Here is a 19,691-nt window from a genome sequence, read left to right on the forward strand (position 1 = left end):
AGAGAGCCAAATCAAGAACGAACTCCCATTCACAATTGCCACAAAGAGAATAAAATACCTAGGATACAACTAACAAAGGAGGTAAAGGACCTCTTCAAGGAGAACTACAAACCACTGCTCAACGAAATAAGAGAGGACACAAACAGATGGAGAAATATTCCATGCTCATGGTTAGGAAGAATCAATATCGTGAAAATGGCCATACTGCACAAAGTAATTTATAGATTCAATGCTATCGCCATCAAGCTACCAATGACCTTCTTCACAGAACTGGAAAAAACCACCTTAAACTTCATATGGAACCAAAAGAGAGCCCACATAGCCAAGTCAATTCTAAGCAAAAAGTACAAAGCGGGAGGCATCACACTACCTGACTTCAAACTATACTGCAAGGGTACGGTAATCAAAACAGCATGGTACTGGTACCAAAACAGACATATAGACCAACGGAACAGAACAGAGGTCTTGGAGGCAATGCCATACATCTACTGCCATTTGATCTTTGACAAACACGACAAAAACAAGCAATGGGGAAAGGATTCCCTGTTTAATAAATGATGTTGGGAAAACTGGCTAGCTATGTGCAGAAAGCAAAAACTGGACCCCTTCCTGACACCTTACACTAAAATTAACTGCAGATGGATTAAAGACTTAAACATAAGACCTAAAACCATAAAAGCCTTAGAAGAATACCTAGGCAAAATCATTCAGGACATAGGCATAGGTAAGGACTTCCTGACTAAAACACCAAAAGCATTGGCAACAAAAGCCAAAATAGACAAATGGGATATAATTAAACTCCAGAGCTTCTGCACAGAAAAAGAAATAATCATTAGAGTGAACTGGAAACCAACAGAATGGGAAAAAATTTTTGCAATCTACCCATCTGACAAAGGATTTATATCCAAAATCTACAAAGAACTAAAACAGATTTACAAGAAAAAAAACAAACAAACTGATTCAAAAGTGGGCAAAGGATACGAACAGACACTTTTCAAAAGAAGACATACATGCGGCCAAGAAACATATGAAAAAATGCTCATCATCACTGGTCATTAGAGAAATGAAAATCAAAACTACATTGAGATACCATCTCACGCCACTTAGAATGGTGATCATTAAAAAATCTGGAGACAACAGATGCTGGAGAGGATGTGGAGAAATAGGAATACTTTTGCACTGTTGGTGGGAGTGTAAATTGGTTCAACCATTGTGGAAGACAGTGTGGTGATTCCTCAAGGACCTAGAAATAGAAATTCCATTTGGCCCAGCAATCCCATTACTGGGTATATATCCAAAGGATTATAAATCATTTTATTACAAGGACACATGCACACAAATGTTCACCACAGCACTGTTTACAATAGCAAAGACCTGGAACCAACCCAAATGCCCATCGATGATAGACTGGACAGGGAAAATGTGGCACATATACACCATGGAATACTATGCAGCCATAAAGAACAATGAGTTCATGTCCTTTGTAGGGACATGGATGAACCTAGAAACCATCATTCTCAGCAAACTGACACAAGAACAGAAAATCAAACACCGCATGTTCTCACTTATAGGCGGGTGTTGAACAATGAGAACACATGGACACAGGGAAGGTAGCATCACACACTGAGGTCTGTTGGGGGGACTAGGGGAGGGATAGTGGTGGGTAGGGATAATGTGGGGAGAAATGCCAGATATAGGTGACAGGGATGGAGGCAGCAAACCACATTGCCATGTATGTACCTATGCAACAATTCTGCATGTTCTTCACATGTACCCCCAAACCTAAAATTCAATATATATATATAGTTATATATATTAAAAATTGCATTGTAATGTTGTTATCATTGCATTAAACTAAATCTATCTCCAAGTTCCCATTCCATTGTCTTGGTGGACAATTTAATTTCAGTTATTGCTGACCTCCGACTCTCCTGCCTCATGTATCCAGAATTGTGCAAAGATCCTAGGAGTTTTGTAAAGAGCAGAACATTCAGAAAGAGCAGTCAAATGTCCAAGACACAGTGGTTACTACTGAGTTGCCAGCTTTTCAAGTCTCCAGTGGAATTCATACATTCACTCAGTCACTAACAAATATTAGTAAGCACCTATCACACTCCATGCTCTGTTCAAGACACTGGAAATAAACAGGAAGATGAGACTGCCCCCTTCCGAGAGACTCCCAAGTTCCTTTCTCAGGCCAGGAACTCTGTGCGACTGAGAGTTCAGTTGGCTCTGGTGCAGTTTCCCAGGTGTGCAACACAGCCATTCCCTCCCTTTCCATTCACCCTGCCAGAAGCCTGGTTCCCTCTATAGGATATCTCTCTCACAGTTTCTTCTTCCATCCAAGCATCAGTCCTGGAAGCTCAGGCTTTCAGAATACAAAAGGCAGGAACGTTAGGTAACATAAAACTCTGCTGAAACAAAGGAGTTCAAGGGACCTGGCTGCCATCTTGGAATGGAGAGTGAAGGGTGAGAATAGAGCGGAAGGGACAAGTAACATCAAGGAAAAGAAACACACACACGCACGCACACACACACAATGTTATACTTTCACATGTAAATGCCTTTTCCTAGAAAGCAATCAAGTTGTTTTCATTTTGAACAACCAAACAAGATATGATCTGAAAATATTTTTATTTTCCTGAATTACACTTTGTACCAAAACATTCAACACTACCTTAAAGTATTACACTTAGCACAGTACCTGGCACATGACAGGTGAGATGGAAGGATGGATGAATGGATGGATGGATGGATGGATGGCTAAAATAACTCTTTTCTTTTTTATAAGCTGTACATCTAATATGGAGAATCTGAAAAACCACCTGAGTATGGCCAGCCACTCTGAGACATCTTTAGAATAGATGAGGCTATACTTAGGGTATGCACACTATAAGATAAAATAATGTCAACGTATTTTACAATGGAGAAGCATGGTGGTGAAATTCTTGCATCAAGATGTAAAAATATAATACAATTTAAAAAACCTCAAGTAGTTCGTTTTTCCTGATCATTTTTATTTAATTTAGTACTTAGCAGAACAAGGACCAACGTACAATTAAATATTGACTCTATAACATATTAACCATATATCCTTGGGGAGCTATATTCAGTTTTTTCACCTTTAAAATGGAGAGAATCTTATCTATTATTACACAGAGTTAAGTTTGAAAAGAGATAGTTTGGAAAAACACCATCATGGCAGGCCTACTGCAGACACTCAAGAAATGTTTGAAACACACACAAATACACACATGTAAGCATGTACATATGCACTTCTAGCTTGAAGGTCTCATATATATTTGTGTATATATGTATGTATATATGTATATATGTGTATGTATACACACATACACACACTATATATACGTATATATACATACCATATCTAGTCACAAAATTTGAAGAAAAGTGAAAATTTTCCATCATCCTGTTAATCTCAACAAAAAGGAGAGGAATTATACTGATGTTCAGAATTCCATATTCGTTACACCCTTAATGTTGATCTCTCAATGCTTTCTAGAAATGATAATCTAAGGTACAGTACCTTACAGTACCAAGCTACATATTTTTATGCTTGGAGATTTCCATGAACTGACTAAATATGTGCATCATATTTGGAACCTAGGTAGAGACTGAATGGCCCAAAATCTTTCCTTCCAGAAATGACCCAGCCTGTGTGGGCAGCTTCTCAAATCTAATTACCACAAAACTTGTTTTCAACAAGAAAATAAATTAGTTCCAAAGCAGTAGAAAATGCATAAACTTATAAAAAGCTGGATTTGCATTTTAAAATCAAGTAACATTTCTTTTTTCTTCTATTAAGTACTCATAAATTTATACTCCTCTACCTGTTCATAGAGAGGTCACCATTCTAAACTACAGAACAGTTAACATCATATACAAACAAACACGTCTTTACTGAGATCTGGTAAAAAATAGTGCCTTACTAAGCTTTAGTAATTAAATTTTGATATAAGTTTATTTTAGTGCCCCTCCTTAAATTTAAATTCATCTCTAGCCCTTGCATGGAAGCCAACTTTTATCATTTACTGAAAAAAAATTTTTAACCCTTTGAGCACTGTACAATCTTTCATCTTTCAAATCAAGTGAAATAGTTACATAATTTTATAACTTTCTATGAAAAGTTATTTTCTCTCCAATGTCTAGTAATTTGATTTTTATTCTCCTATAAAATTTTTTACTCTTTTATTCATTAATGCAACATAAAGGGATTGTTCAACCAGAATAAATAGCTGGTCCCCTTATATCTTTTGGTAAAACATTTCTCTTAAAAGAAGCCTCATCTTCAGTTTCAGGATCCTTCACCTCAGTGTGTTTGAATCGTGTACTGAGCATATTCATGAAGGAATTAAATGAAGGAACAACAGCCATCATTGCAGTCTGGTTTCCATTTTTATCATGTTGCCTTGTCACTTATTTCTCTCACCCTCAGTTGTTCCATGGTAAGGTGGAAGTAGTAATGATCTCATAAGGTCAAGAGGACAGTATAAATTATTCATAAGAAAATTAGCAAGAAAATGCAATGTCCCAAAACTAGAAGTAGGAAAAAGAAATGCAATGGTCATTTATACAACGTTCTTCACATCAAAATCCCTCAAATCCAACATGAGATAAATTATTCTATATTAAAAGAAGAGCTTCATCATGTAGAATTAGAGCTCTGATCCTGAAACATCAACAGTAACAACTTAGTATGTCACACCACATTACCCATCCTCAATGCTAAATATTTAACTTGAGTAAACGTGTTGATTCTGATAAAATTCTGAGTGAAAGCTATAAAACAGAAATAAAATACTCTAAGAAGGGCAAACCTTGATTATTCAAAATGCTTAGAAAATGAGGGCTCACTTCTGGCATGCAGCCCATCATCAATGACTCTAGATAGTCATTTTGGAGAAGAAGTTCCTGATTCACCTTGCTGCACCAATATTTCCCTCTTATTACTTCCATTTGAGCACAGGAATTGTATTTTGGTTTCTTACAGGTTTTTCTTTGATTATGATTAATCAAGAAATCTAAAAATTTATGGTACTCTGAGGTTTACTAAATATTATAACATGAAATATAATATATAGAATGGATAATCTTGCTATAGCTTTTTCAAAAACTTCACTATTATGTGATTTAATTTCACAAATTAAATCTCGTTTTCACTATCTGTACTAGTCTCAAAATCATTTTGCACAGTATCTCTTTCAAGACATCATTTTATTAATATTTTTTTAAAGTTTGGCATCTAAGGTTTCTAGTTTATTACCCCTCCCAAGTATTATAATAATTTCTTCTCTCATGGAGAATTTGAAATTTGAGTGAAACTTACTTTCTTGTATTGCATTAAGAATCTCTGAAAAGTCCACATCACTCTTTGGCCCGTCAGGTAGTATTTGCATATCCAGCTGGTAGCCTTGCAAATCCACACCTCCTTCTAGAGAAATGAGAGATATTCATGGAGTTTGCACTGGTTATCAGAGAGTCTGTCATTAGGGTTCCATGGAGAAGCTATGTCAAAATCCAAAGTGAATGGCTAGTTGGTTTGCCAATGAGCCTTCTTCTTAGACAAAGGACTTAAAAAACAAAAAAAGGAACATACACAACCCATTTGCATTTTATGGGACCAAAAGGATTCATCTGTATTTCCAATGCAAAAATAAGGCAACTAGTTTTTTACAAGGCAACATACTTCACAGTATTTACTGATAATTCCCTAGGTAAAAAGTATAACATAGTCTCTAGCTAAGGATATTTAACATTATTTTCAGCTTCCACATGGATTAAATGTGACATTAACACAAATACTTTATGATATCATCTTCTTCTTGTAATAATTCATTCTTAAGGATGGATTAATATTCTCAGTATCACAGAAAACAAGGTATTAGTACTTTGCTCCTCATAATTAGTCTTCCCTGATTCATCATTTATTTTTCAAATGTATTTGAATTTGAAAATTTATTCTATGAAGTAATTAAGCCTCTTGTTTTAGGTTTGTCTGATGTATTTTTGGCATGTTCCAAAGAAAGAAAGTTTTTATGCTGCTCTACACACCTATAGAACATTTAAGGAAGTCAAAGAAACCGAGGTACCAAAAAGTAGCTTTATCATCAACAATAATAAACCTTCTAAAAGCTTCTTAAAGTAATTAGTAAGAATGTCTCCAATCTGAGAAGTCTGCCAGGGCTAAAAAGCCAGTGCTAAAATAAACAGCCTGATGCATAAAATGGAACATGCCCTAGCTTCCAATATTTTTGTAGAAAAAGTCCTCTCATAAGGTTAGGAGGTATACTCAGCCTTACACAAAATTTCAGTTACATTCCTAAAGCTCAAGAATAAGATAGGTCACAGCCTCACACAAATGCTTATTCTAGGAGTAAAACACCTAAAGGTAACTTAATATTCTATTATATTTAATAGAAAATAAACCTTGGGAAGGCAGGGACTTTGTCTGCATGCTACAACCCCAACACTTGGAACAGGACCTGGCACAAAGTAGATTCTCAACAAAGTAGATTCTCAGGCTGATTGAATGAATGAGGCTATGCAGTAATTATAAAACAAAACAGTAAAGCTAAGAGCAAAGCTACAAGCTCAGATTCTGGAGTCAGAGAAACCAACATTGAAATTCTTTTTGGTAACACAACTTCTCTAAATTTTAGTTTCCTCCTTTATGAAATAGGGATGATGATAACAGCCTCACAGAGCAGCCACTAGGATTAAATGAGATAATCCACAAAAACCTTAGTTGTCATGTAGTCAGCACTCAATAAATAGAAGCCACAGGTATTATTATTATAATACATTATAATTTATTAAAGGAACACTGGCTTTTATATAGAGACAGAATAGGTATTAAACAATGTGATTAATAGGTCAGTTCCTTGAGACTGCAGTATGCATTTTGGTGACTGTCAGGCACTGCTATTTAACACTGTAGCCACAGTAGTGAACTTTTCAGATTCACTAATGCAATTCTCTCATTGCAAAATCTGAAGCTACCTATGAGAGAGTTTCTTAGACAGGACAGACAAAGATGCCTTCCTGCTGGCCCAGAATTAAGATGGGTTATTTGCCTTTTTCTTCCACGGCCAGTTACTTCAAATGGAAAAGGAAAAGTTCTGATGCTTTTCAATCTGGTCTAAGATTGAAAATAGAACCTTAGTTCTATTTGATGGCTAAAGACCTCATAATTACAATAATGACAAGAAAAATAACAAGAATATTCAACATCAGCCTGGCTCTGGGCTATGTACTTTATGATATCATTTAGTCTTTAATCTTGAAAAGAAGGTGTAGTGCAATGTAGTAATTTGCCCAAAGTCACACAGCTACTAAGTGTAAAGATGTAATTGCAATCCACGCTCTTAACTAGTCTTTAAAATCACCCATATCAAAGCAGTCACAAACACAGGCTGTTGGAGATAAGAGAACTGGATTTGCCAAATAAATCCAACATAACCCAGTAGAATGATCCTGTGTTCTAATACTTCAGATCAAGACAAAAGCCACTACCTAACCTAAAAAAGAAAGTGACTTCCTAAATAGACTAATAAACAGAAGTCCAATTTATTTATTTGTTGTTTGTCATAGGCAGGGGCTTATAAACTCTGATAGAAGTAGCGATTATTACTAGATCACTATAATTTTTAATAACAAGGATTCCAAAAACCTTTAATAAGTTTTTTTTAACATTAGAGGAGAGTATAGAAGTATAAGACACAAAAGAAGCACCATAAAGGAGGCATACAGGTCATTATTCTGTTTTTAAAGAATATTTAGGCTAGGCATGGTGGCTCACACCTGTAATCCCAGCACTTTGGGAGGCCGAAGCAGGCAAATCACGAGGTCAAGAGATTGAGACCAGCCTGGCCAACGTGGTGAAACCCGGTCTCTAATAAAAAAATACAAAAAATTAGCTGGGCGTGGTGGTGGGCACCTGTAATCCCAGCTACTCGGGAGGCTGAGGCAGGAGAACCCAGGAGGTGGAGGTTGCAGTGAGCCAAGATTGCACCACTGCACTGCAGTCCAGGTGACAGGGTGATCCTCAATCCCCCCACCCCAAAAAAAAAAAAAAAAGGAATAACTTAATGACATGGGCATATGTTTGTTTATAATGAAAACATAAGGAAAATCAATACAAGAATATAGATAGATAGATAGATAGACATCCCAAGCACAGTCATGCCTCACTTAATGATGGGATACCTTCTGAGAAATGCATCAGTAGGAGATTTCATCATTGTGCAAACATCATAGAGTATACTTAAACAAACCTAGTTGGTATAGCCTACCACACACCTAGGTTACATGGTGTAGCCTATTGCTCCTAAGCTACAAACCTGTATAGCACGTTACTGTACTGATTACTGTAGGTAGTTGTAACACAATGGTATTTGTATATCTAAACATAGAAAGGGTACAGTAAAGATACAGTATAAAAGATAAAAAATGCTCTCCCTGTAGAAGGCACTTACCATGAATGGAGTTTGCAGGACTGAAAGTTGCTCAGAATGAGTCAGTGAGTGGTGAGTGAATGTGAGGCCTAAAACACTATTGTACATTACTAGACTTTATAAACACCGTATACTTAGGCTACATTAAATTTATTTTAAAATGTTTCTTCAATAATGAGTTAATCTTATGGTAAATTTTTACTTTGTAACCTTTTAGATTTTTTTTTAACTTTTGACTCTTTTGTGATAACACTAAGCTTAAAACACAAACACATTTTATAGCTCCACAAAAATATTTTCTTTCTTTATATCCTTATTCTATAAGCCTTTTTCTATGTTTTAAATTTAAAAACTTTTCAAAAAGTTTTTTGCTAAAAATGAAGATACAAACACACACATTGGCTTAGGCCTACACAAGGTCAGGATCGTCAGTAACACTTATTCCTCATCTTGTTCCACTGGAAGGTATTCAGGGCAATCACATGCATGGAGCTCTCAGCTCCCATGATATAAATGCTCTCTTCTGGAATACCTTAACTTACCTGCCTGAAGCTATCTTACAGTTAACTTAAAAAAATCAGTAAAATAAGTATACTTTAAAATAACTATAAAAAGCATAGTATAGTATAGTATAATATATATAAAAAGTATAGTACAGTGTATATATAAGCCAGTAACATAGTAGTTTATTATCATTGTGAAGTATTACACTGTAAATAATTGTATGTACTATATTTTTATACAACTGGCAGCACAGTAGATTTGTTTACACCAGCATCACCACAAACATGTGAGTAATATATTGCACTCTGACATTATAACAGCTGCAAAATCACTAGGCAATAGGAATTTTTCAGCTCCATTATAATCTTAATGGGACCACCATGGTTTATATTGTCTGTCACTGATGAAAAACTCATCATGCAATGCATGACTGCATATTAAAAAAAATACCCATTTATGTGACTAGAAAAATATAACAGGAAGAAAATATTCAAAATGGGTACAGAAGTTGCCTCTCAGCTGTGAAATTATGGGTAGATTTTGTTTCATACTTTATCTTTCTTATGTTTTTTTACAATATGTATAATTTTTTTTTTTTTGAGACAAGGTCTCACTTTGTCACCCAGGCTGGAGGGCAGTGGCACGAACACAGCTTACTGCAACCTCAACCTCCTGGGCTCAAGCAATTCTCCCGCTTCAGCTCCCAAGTAGCAAGGGCTACAGGTGCGCGCTACCACGCCTGGCTAATTTGTGTATTTTTTGTAGAGACAGGGTTTTTCCATGTTTCCCAGGCTGATTTTAAACTCTTGACCACAAGTGATCTGCCTGTCTCAGCCTTCCAAAGTGCTGGGATTACAGGTGTGAGCCACTGCACCTGCCTTCAGCATAAAACATTTTTATAACTTTAAAGACATGTAAAAATTCAAGAGCGGGACAGTGGAGGATAATAATTATTTAGAGTTCAGGATTTAAGACTAAAAGCAAATACTGCAGATATTAAACCACAGATTTTAAATATCCAATTTAATATAACAGGTTTTCTAAACTCATGTAATTTTTTTAAATGTATAAATCCAAAATAGCTTCAAAATGCAACATTCTCTTCATGCTAAATATCATGATCACACATAGAATCTTCCAAATATATGGTGTTTTTCTGTCTCTAGAAGAAATATAGAAAACTCTTTTATAGAGTATAATGTAATGGTCTGGAACTTCTGACAATAAGCCCTTCACAAAGTAGAGGGAGCTGTAAAACAAGGACTTCTGTAAGCTTTCCTAAATGGAGAGTGATCAGTGTTCCAATGAATCTTCAAAGATGACAATCTCCACCTTTAACTCATAGTGCCCAAGTGAAAGAGACTAAATGACTTCAGTGTATAAAAAGTACTATGTCTACTTCGTACTTCTGATTTTATTTACTTATTGTTACTCATATAGCTTTTTGACATGATTTCTAAAAAATCTAAGAATCTGGGTTCTTTGCCATAGCCACAGACATCTTGGACTTTGGGTCAGAACACAAAGATTTGAAAAACTAGGCAAGACGGTGAAAATACCATAGACTCAAACTGAAGATTCTTTAAAATACAGCCCCATTGGGATTCAATAATTAACATGCAATTAAGTACAATCCTAAGGAAATTAAACAAATAAGTTAAAGAGGGAAGCTAAGAAGATCCCTAAAGATGTGGAAAACTCACTGAACAACTAAAAGAAATCAAGAATAGCTACAAAATCCATGTGATCTCCATTTTGCCTTTAAGTTTCCCCACATTTTATGGATAGAAATGATTATACTCAACACTTAATTGTGATTCTGTAACCTTGTTAACAGCCTTACATTTAATAAAAAGTCTTAAGCTGGACAAGCAATATTTTGTTTAGTTTTGTTTTTTAATTATACTTGAAGTTCTGGGATACATGTGCAGAACATGCAGGTTTGTCACATAGGTATACACGTGCCATGGTGATTTGCTGTACCCATCAACCCATCATCTACCTTAGGTATTTCTCCTAATGCTATCCCTCCCCAGTCCCCCACCCCTGACAGGCCCTGGTATGTGATGTTCCCCTCCCTGTGTCCATGTGTTCTCATTGTTCAACTCCCGCTTATGAGTGAGAACATGACAAGCAATATTTTTAAAATTCATTCTCTATCTAGTTTACAGCTAGCCTTTTTTTATTTTTTATTTTTTGAGACAGTCACACTCTGTCACCCAGGCTGGAGTTCAATGATGCAATTACAGCTCACTGCAGCCTCAACCTCCAGGGCAGCAAAGCACTTTTAGACAAGAGAAAAACAACAAAAAATGAGTTCCAAACCTAAGTTTCTTGACTAGCAAATATGTCAATGCCTTCCCATCCCATCTTTGTCCAAAAAATCCCTTCCTACTTTCAAGACTCACCTAGAATTTTCTGCTTCAGGAAGTATTTCTTGTTCCTGATAAATAAAAACCAATTTTCTATCCACTGAACTCACATAGCTCTTTATATTTTGTCTTTTCTATAGTATATGAAAAATAAGGTAAAGTACGTAGCACAGTGTGAAGCAGACAGAGAAAATGTGAGTTGCTAGTTTTTCCATGTCTAAATTTCTTCCTCATGACTAGCACCATCAACTAGACAGTAACACATTGAAGCCTAGGATCAAACTGCATCCCCCTTTTATCTCCTAATAAACCTAGAACAAAGCCTTGAACATATTAGTTGCTCAGTTAATGCTCTTTCACTGCAATCTCACATTATGAATAACAATAATGAATATAAAGTAAAAAGATGTTCCAATTTTTTTTTTGGTCTACAATTTAAAGCATCTTGATAGATTATCAGTAGATTACTGTGAAAGACATATTATAGATCATAACTTTTCGCTTTTTCAGTAAAATCTTGTTAAATTTTATCAAATAATAAACAAAATCTCAAAGTACCAAAGGGCTTATAATAAAAATCAATAGCTACCCTTTTTGCAATCCCAGACCTCTTCCTCAGTGGAAGAAGGACTTTCAAGAGTCTCTGTTGGACCCTTCTATGTGTGTGTCCCACTGTGTCTTGACTTTCCAATTTTATATACTATGTATTATTTTTCTGCCATGACACACGACGATGTAACTTACATTACTGCCACTCTCCACTTGCCCTCCACTCACTCACCAAATCACTATTCTTAGTAATCCCACTAGATTGCCTAGTTTAGTAACTTTAAATAAGTCACTTAAGATTCCTTTCCTTGTTCAATCAATTATAGACATATTTCATATGTGCAAATTAACACGAGTCATCTAAAAAGGAGATACTAGCACTAAAGTCATCTGGTTTGAATGCTACTTTTATGTGATTTGAATGTTACTTTATGTGATTTGAATGCTTGACTCATTAAATAATAAACTCAAGAAGTCTTATCTTTCTCATTGAAAAAATGGAAAACTAAAATATTTTGGAGGCTTTAGTATAAATTATAGAAATTATACATAAATAATTTGGCCCATCATGTTAGATCAAGGTACTTCACTACAAATTTTATATGACATTCATTCTCTGCAACATGAGGGCCTATTCCAGGTTTAGGGCCTAGCCAAAATAAAAACAATTTCATTTTAAAAATCCTGCACTTTGGTACTTGGAATAGTTACTTCATATTGAAACCAAAATAAAGGAAAGTCTGGCAAATCAGCTCTTATCTTCCACATGTCACAGAAAAGATGGGGAATGTGTAAAGTAGACTTAAGAGGATAAATGATATTTTCTATGGTAGCCTCATAATAACTGTTGCTAGATCTGAGCTTCTGTCTACATTCCATTTATATTCTACAAATAAAAATTGGTAGTTCCTGTCCTGAGAGGTATATTTAATACAAATCCTCAAACACAGTGTTTTTTATAGAATAGGGAGCAGTGGTATTTCAAAACTTGAGCTACATATCTAAAATAAATCCTCACATGCAATATTTTTGGACTTAAGAGGCTGCAAAGACCCTATTTTCTAAACTGGGAGTTTTGTATTGAACTCCCCATAGGTGAATTCTGTGTTCCCATAACAGTATTGAGATGGAGAATGGTGTTAAGAAAGGAGGGAGGGCTAGGTATGGTGGGTCACTTAGGAGACTGAGCCAGGAGGACTGCTTGAGACCAGAAGTTCAAGACCTACCTGAGCAATATAGCAAGACCTCCATCTCTAACAAAATAAAATAAAATGAGCTGGGCACGTTGGTGCATACCCGTAATCCTGTCTACTTGGGAGACTGAAGTGGGAGGATCACTTGAGCCTAGGAGTTTGAGGCTGAAGTGAGCTATGATCATGCCACTGCACTCCAGCCTAGGCTACAGAGTCCTTGTCTCTTAAAAAATAAAAATAAAAAAGAAGGGAGGGAGGTCCATTCTGTCTTTACAGACTTTCCTGTCATCAGCCAGTGTTCAAGATAATTCTTTGAAGAAGAGAACAAGGAAATGAATTCAGCTCTTCTGGAGAATCTGAAACTGGAATCCACAGATTTACATGTAGGAAATGCCACTGATTCTGAAAAAAAAAAAAAAAAAAAAAAAAAAAAAAAAAAAAAAAAAAAAAAAAAAAAAAGGTCCCTCTTGTTTTTTTAACATTATTTGTAGTACTTACCAAAATCTTTTTTTGTGTGTGTGGCATAAACTAAAAAAGCTTCACAATAGAAGATGCTTCATAAGTGTAAAAGATACATGTCATGTTCTTTTATTCATATTGTGTAAAACTATAAATCTGGTGATGTTGTAAGTTCATTCTTTTACAGAAGAAAGCTTGGCTCATATTAGCAGAAATAAACATATTGATTCACCCATACTAGTAACTAGAAGGCTAAAGCTATTCTCTCAAATGATTAATGCTGAGTAGTCCTAATGGCCAAGTTCTTCCCTGAGTCCTGATGGGAGAACCACATTTGGCTAACAGCAGGCAGATATTTCTCAGGTCTAAAATGGAAATAATAATTCTACTGCTTTGGCCAGTAATGGCTCTCCTTCAGCAGAATCGCTTCCATGTTTTCCAGGATTGGTCAGATCATGATCTCCTAAGTTATAATGCATCCCTGCACTAAAAGTTCCCAAGAGGGCCTGGAAGTCAGAATTGCAAAAGCTGCAAATAGCAGGAAGGATTTGTGAGCCACACAGGCAGAATTCTGTGGTATCTTCCAATCTCCTAGATGCTGAGGTCTATTGCTGTGGTGACAAGGAATCTTCCAGATGAGGAGAAGAGACAAACTCAGGATTAGGAGGAGTTACAGAACAGAAACTGTGCAATTTTCAGCCTCGCTAAATGTTTTCTAGTCTTTGGCCTTGAATGATAGGTCTTTATATATGAAGGGCTTGAGACGCATGTGAGAAAGAATATTGCCCTAGCAAATGACAATCCTCAGAAATGCTAGGACTCTGCCCTTCTTGTGCATCATCTTGTCAGCTCAAACTCAGACAATCAGGCAAAGTAACAGCTCACTATTAAAACTGACTATCCATCATGGCTAAAGGGCTTAGGCTCTTAAATCTCAACTCTACTAGTTATAGTTGAATGATCCTGAGCTAAATGGTTACAGCACCCCTCCCTACTTTCAGTGGATACATTCCAAGACCCTCACTGGATATCTGAAACTGTGGATAGTACTGAACCCTATATATATGCTTTTTTCCTATACATACATACCTATGATAAAATTTAATTTCTAAATTAGGCACAATAAGAGATTGACAATAATAACTAATGATAAAATAGAACAATTATAAGAATAATGATAAAACAGAACACTTTCTCTCTGTCTTTATCTCAAAATTCTTATGGTAACTGAAATGATAAAAAGCATAGCTATGGATAATGGGGGCACTGCTGTACTGAAATCTCTTCAAGCTTCTAAAACATAAAATTATTTGAAACAGCCTCAGGCAGAAGAAGCAGTTTTAAATTCCACAAAACATAATACTCTTTTCCAGAAATTAATCATTTGCCTTTCTTTGTGGTTGCCTTTTTATGGCTCTTCTTCATTCACTTTCTGAGCTCAAAGGTTGTAAAATGATTTTTCAGAAAATTCTCTCTAAATGCATCCTATAGATAAAAGTGTATGTGTATATGTTCCTCAGTAAAATGAAAAGCAAATGCAAATAAGAGAAGAATGTGGTATGTATTTTTAGAAAAAAATAATTTTGTTACTCAGCAAATGATCACAAGGAACACAGATACCAATGCCCACATTTGCCAAGAACTGAAATAGCTTGTTTTCCTAAGCACCCCCACCTATTGACTAAACTCACATCACACATCTAAAAAAACCTACTTAAAGAGGAAGAGATTCAAATGAAGGATAATTAGAGTGTTATTTCTAAACCACAGCACTAACTGTTATGAAAGGCACCACATTCACCTTCAACACAATGAGAAATAAAACGGAAGTCCAAAGTAGCCCTTGTCACATTTCCATACGTTATCTTCCAGCCACCCCAAAAATCCATTCACAAATAGGAAGACAGATTATCTCATCCATGCTTCAGTTCTGTTCAAGAGAACAGCCAGATTTCCTTAGATTCTATAAGCAAACCTCAGCCACACTTCTCAAAACAGTGTCTATTTTCAGAAAAGAAGATACAAAGCCCCCAAAACTTCACTCTCAACTAGTGCTCATCTTCAAGAAAAAAGGTTGACACAGTGGAAAAAACACCCACAAGAAATTTTATTTATTTATTTATTTTTAGACAGAGTCTGGCTCTGTGACCCAGGCTGGAGCGCAGTGGCGCAATCTCGGCTCACTGCAACCTCTACCTCCCAGGTTCAAGCGATTCTCCTGCCTCAGCCTCCTGAGTAGTTGGAATTATAAGGGCATGCCACAATGTCCAGTTAGTTTTTGTATTTTTAGTAGAGACTGGGTTTCACCATGTTGGCCAGACTGGTCTCAAACTCCTGACCTCAGGTGATCTGCCCACCTCAGCCTCCCAAAGTGCTGGGATTACTGGCATGAGCCACCGCGCCCGGCCCCCATAAGAAATTAAAGACCTGGGTTTTAGTCGGGGTTTGTCAATTGCTAATTTTGTTCTTTTGAGCTAGTAACTTCACTTCCTGTGCCATAGCAAAATAGGCATAATTCCACCTCACAGACTGCTATGAGGACTAAAAAAAGTGCAAGAGAAACATTTGTGAAAGCCCTTCGGAAACAACAGAATATCAAATAAATGTAGGGCTGCGGTATAATGATTGTTATGAATCTAAAGATTGGCCATACGTTTACCTTTTCCTTATTTTTGTTCCCCTAAAGCATGAGTTTATCCTGACTCTTGGCAGAACTAGAGACAAGTCTTTCTTTGCTGTCCTTCTTCTTTTAAAAGTCCTTAATGGTCCTCTCGTCTCCCTCTCCCCACAGCCTCTGGTAATACTCTTTAAAGGGAAAAACAGGAGACAGTCTGTTCCCTAATTTGAGACCAGGCCTTGACATTGGTTCCAGAAAGTAATCTTTGAAACTCAGGTAAATAGGAATGAATTTCATTATATCAGAACCACAAAAAGGGGAGGATGAAAAAAAACAAAAGTCCAGAGCATAGAGACCAAAAAGAGAAGCGACAAAGTGGCACATCACTTACACTGAAAGAAATAATAAACAGTTAAGGTGATTATACATGCGTTCAACAGAACCTAACCGGTCCCTTCCTCAGTATGGTCTTCTTATGCTAAGGTTGGAGCTACTGTAAGGGCTTTTAAGTTTTCTAAGGCCTTTTTATGCTAAGTAGCTAGAATGTTTCTACCAAGTTGTCTGAAGAAGAAAGTAATTGCACATTGAATGACAGAATAAGAACACCTGAACTAGAATCTTGCCTTCTCCATTTACTGGCTGTATAACCTCAGGCAAGGTACTTAGCCTTCTTTGTGCCTTAGTTTCCCCACCATAAAATAAGGAAAATAGCATGAGAATGTTATAGGAATTAAATGAGATAATGAATGAAAATAGTTCAATAGTTTTTGAGGTTGGGAATATAGTAGAGTGCTTAATACATTGTAGCCATAATTGTATTATTATCAAACTGCATTTAATGCCCAAGTATACAGACAGTACTAGTCATTCTGGCTGATTGGAAACAATACGATCCTAATGTTTCTCTCCTGGAAAATGAATATGTCCTAGCATTTAAATAATAGATAGATTCATGGGGAAAAATAATCGTGCATAAATGGGGAAAGGGTCATAGGTTTTAAAAAGTGAGATAAAAGAAACTGTATTAGAAATTACTTGGGAATGACACATGTCGGCAAAAAGTTATTTTACGAATTCTAAATGAGACCAAAGGACATATTCTGTGATTAATGACACTTCTCTAGAACTGTATGATGGGCCTAATAGATAAGGAAAAAGCAATAGAAGAAGTATTTCAGATTTCAGAAAGCTTCCAATTCTATTTTACATGGCATAGGCATTAGTTGGGATAATTTGATCTATATCCACTAAGGTTTATAGTTTCAAACTAAAAAAAATCAAAATCAATGCTTCAGTTTACTATGCTCTTGACTCTTGAATTGTAGTCTCAAACCTAGTACCATTTACCACTTTTATTATTGGCCCATAAAGGGAAGCAGAAAATAATATTCATTAATTATGAGCGGCTAAAGGATAAGGTCAAAATGAAATTGATAAACAGGCAAAAGAATTGAAACAATCAGAAGGAAAGAGAAACCACACAGATACAAGATGAAGATGAATGGCTTCTGTATTGGTACAATATAATGAGAGACCATCTTTTTAGTATTCTAGCACAAGTTAACTGGGAAACTGCTAAATGATGTAGTAACTGAGATAACAAAGGTGGGGCAAAGGTGCTTTCTGGGGCAAAGGTGCTTTCAGGCTTCTGAATTTTGCTTATGATGATGGTGACAACAAAAATGATTTATTTGTCAACCATTTACTACTGAACTCCAAGTATGTGCCAAAAATCACAGTGGACATTCTACATGAATTATTTAATTCCTATAACAAGGCTATGTAGTTTTGCCAGATATAATACATTAAAACACAGGATGTCCTGCTGAATCTGAATTTCAAAAAATATATATATTTTTATTATGTGTATCCTATGTAATATTTGGGACTTAATTTCAAAAATATTTGTTTATCTGAAATTTAAATTTAATTGGGAACACGGTATTTAATTTGGCAGCCTTAATACTATGGGATAGGTATTACTTTCTCATTTAACTGATAAAGAAACTAAGATTCAGAGAAATTAAGTAATTTGTCCAAGGCTGTAACAGCCATCAAGTGACATATCTAGCTTTTAAACACCTAACGACAAAACTTGCTTTCAGAACCAGTATAATACACTATTATTATTATTATGCTCTTTCCTGCATCTGCATGGTCATACCTCTTCCTCCTGTTGATATCCCAGTTGACCTTCAAAGTCAAATTGGTAGACCATATGTCTTTTGAGTCCTTCTAAATTCTCCCCAGCATAATAAGGTTATGCTCCCAAAACCTTATTTATTTCTCTGGTCCAGCCCTTAAAACAGTTTGACTTCTATCATAGCAGGTTAAGCACATGTCCTTGTAGTGGGCATTCTTCCACCTACAGCTGTTTCCTAACATCACCCTATTTCCTTTTGGGGAAGTCCCACTCCCCGGCTGTGTGCAGTCAAGGTGGCAGAAGAAATCAAGGGGTCCTTCTCTCCCACTATGAAGGCTGAAGGGAGAGGTCTTCTGTCCTATCCTTTGTCTCATCACTGTCTATCCAACCAAGGGAAAGGTACATGGCCGATAGAACTGTCCTCCCAAATCTTCCAAACTTGAGCCAAATGATACAAAACTAGGAAAACTGGTAAGAATTCATTCATTCCAGATAGTCACATAGAAGATATTCTATTCTAATCAAATAGATACTCTTGATTTCTCTATTCCTTTTCCAAGACTGGCTCTTTAGGTTTTCCTTCCACATTCTTCAAATTTAAATTCCTTCTTGTTTGGATTAAATGATTGGTTTCTCTTTTTGGGAACAAAGAACCCTGATTGTCTCTCTTGAACACGACTGAGTGCCTTAAGACCCTTGTTTAATAGAGTTCTGCACCATTTCAAAATGCTCCAGGGAGGGTATCTTCCCAAAAAACATTTGCTAGTAAGTAGCAGGCACTCAGAAATGTTTGTAAACTCAAAGGGGGATAAACAAACAAATTGTTCAGGCAGATGGCACAGAAAATCTACAAGACTCCCAAGTTCTCTCTTTTTGTACTTAGTAACCAGTCTGAAAGCCTTTAGAGAGCACTTTGAGAACTGGGATTATTAACTTTGTAAAAAATAGATGGATGACTTAATAGGCCTTGATATGACTAAATTGCCCAAGCTGCTTCTAAGATGTATGACTCACTGCAAATAAGAAACTCAGTTTGAGAGCTCTTCCATATCTCCCAACAGAGAACTATGATGTATTTGTGCAAGTACACTAAAAATAAAGAGAATGGAACTGAAATCACATGCTACCTTGCCAGAATAATGTGAGTTTTAAAAATACTTTTTTTAAATAACAAGTTTCTAATTGTAACTTAATATATTTTTTTCTTAATTATAATTCTAAGCTAAAGGATTGGCTTTATTTATATTTTCAAGCAATACTCGACATATGTAGGATTTAAAGATCTATGATAAAGTGATGGGTAGATAAGTCAAGTGACGTGTTTTTAAGGTGAAGGAAGAGACTTGAGATATAATTAGCCCACACTGATAAAACACCATT

At 35.9% G+C, this 19,691-nt stretch overlaps 1 protein-coding gene across 4 annotated transcripts in view; it reads right to left on the bottom strand.

The window, feature by feature from the left end:
• The window catches only part of ANO4 (anoctamin 4), a 212,383-nt gene that overhangs the window by 186,285 nt on the left and 6,407 nt on the right, over positions 1–19,691 (bottom strand). For 3 of the 4 annotated variants that reach the window (XM_064379928.1, XM_064379931.1, XM_064379930.1), the window contains exon 2: positions 5,348–5,452. The exons of the other annotated variant lie outside the window; for it this stretch is intronic. In XM_064379928.1, the coding sequence (XP_064235998.1) occupies positions 5,348–5,452 (105 nt within the window). The remainder of the gene's footprint in view (positions 1–5,347; positions 5,453–19,691) is intronic. 4 annotated transcript variants of the gene reach the window in all.

Source organism: Aotus nancymaae, unplaced genomic scaffold, assembly GCF_030222135.1.
Source record: "Aotus nancymaae isolate 86718 unplaced genomic scaffold, 86718_ANA_hifiasm-v0.15.2.pri h1tg000021l, whole genome shotgun sequence".
Classification (NCBI taxonomy): Eukaryota; Metazoa; Chordata; class Mammalia; order Primates; family Aotidae; genus Aotus; species Aotus nancymaae.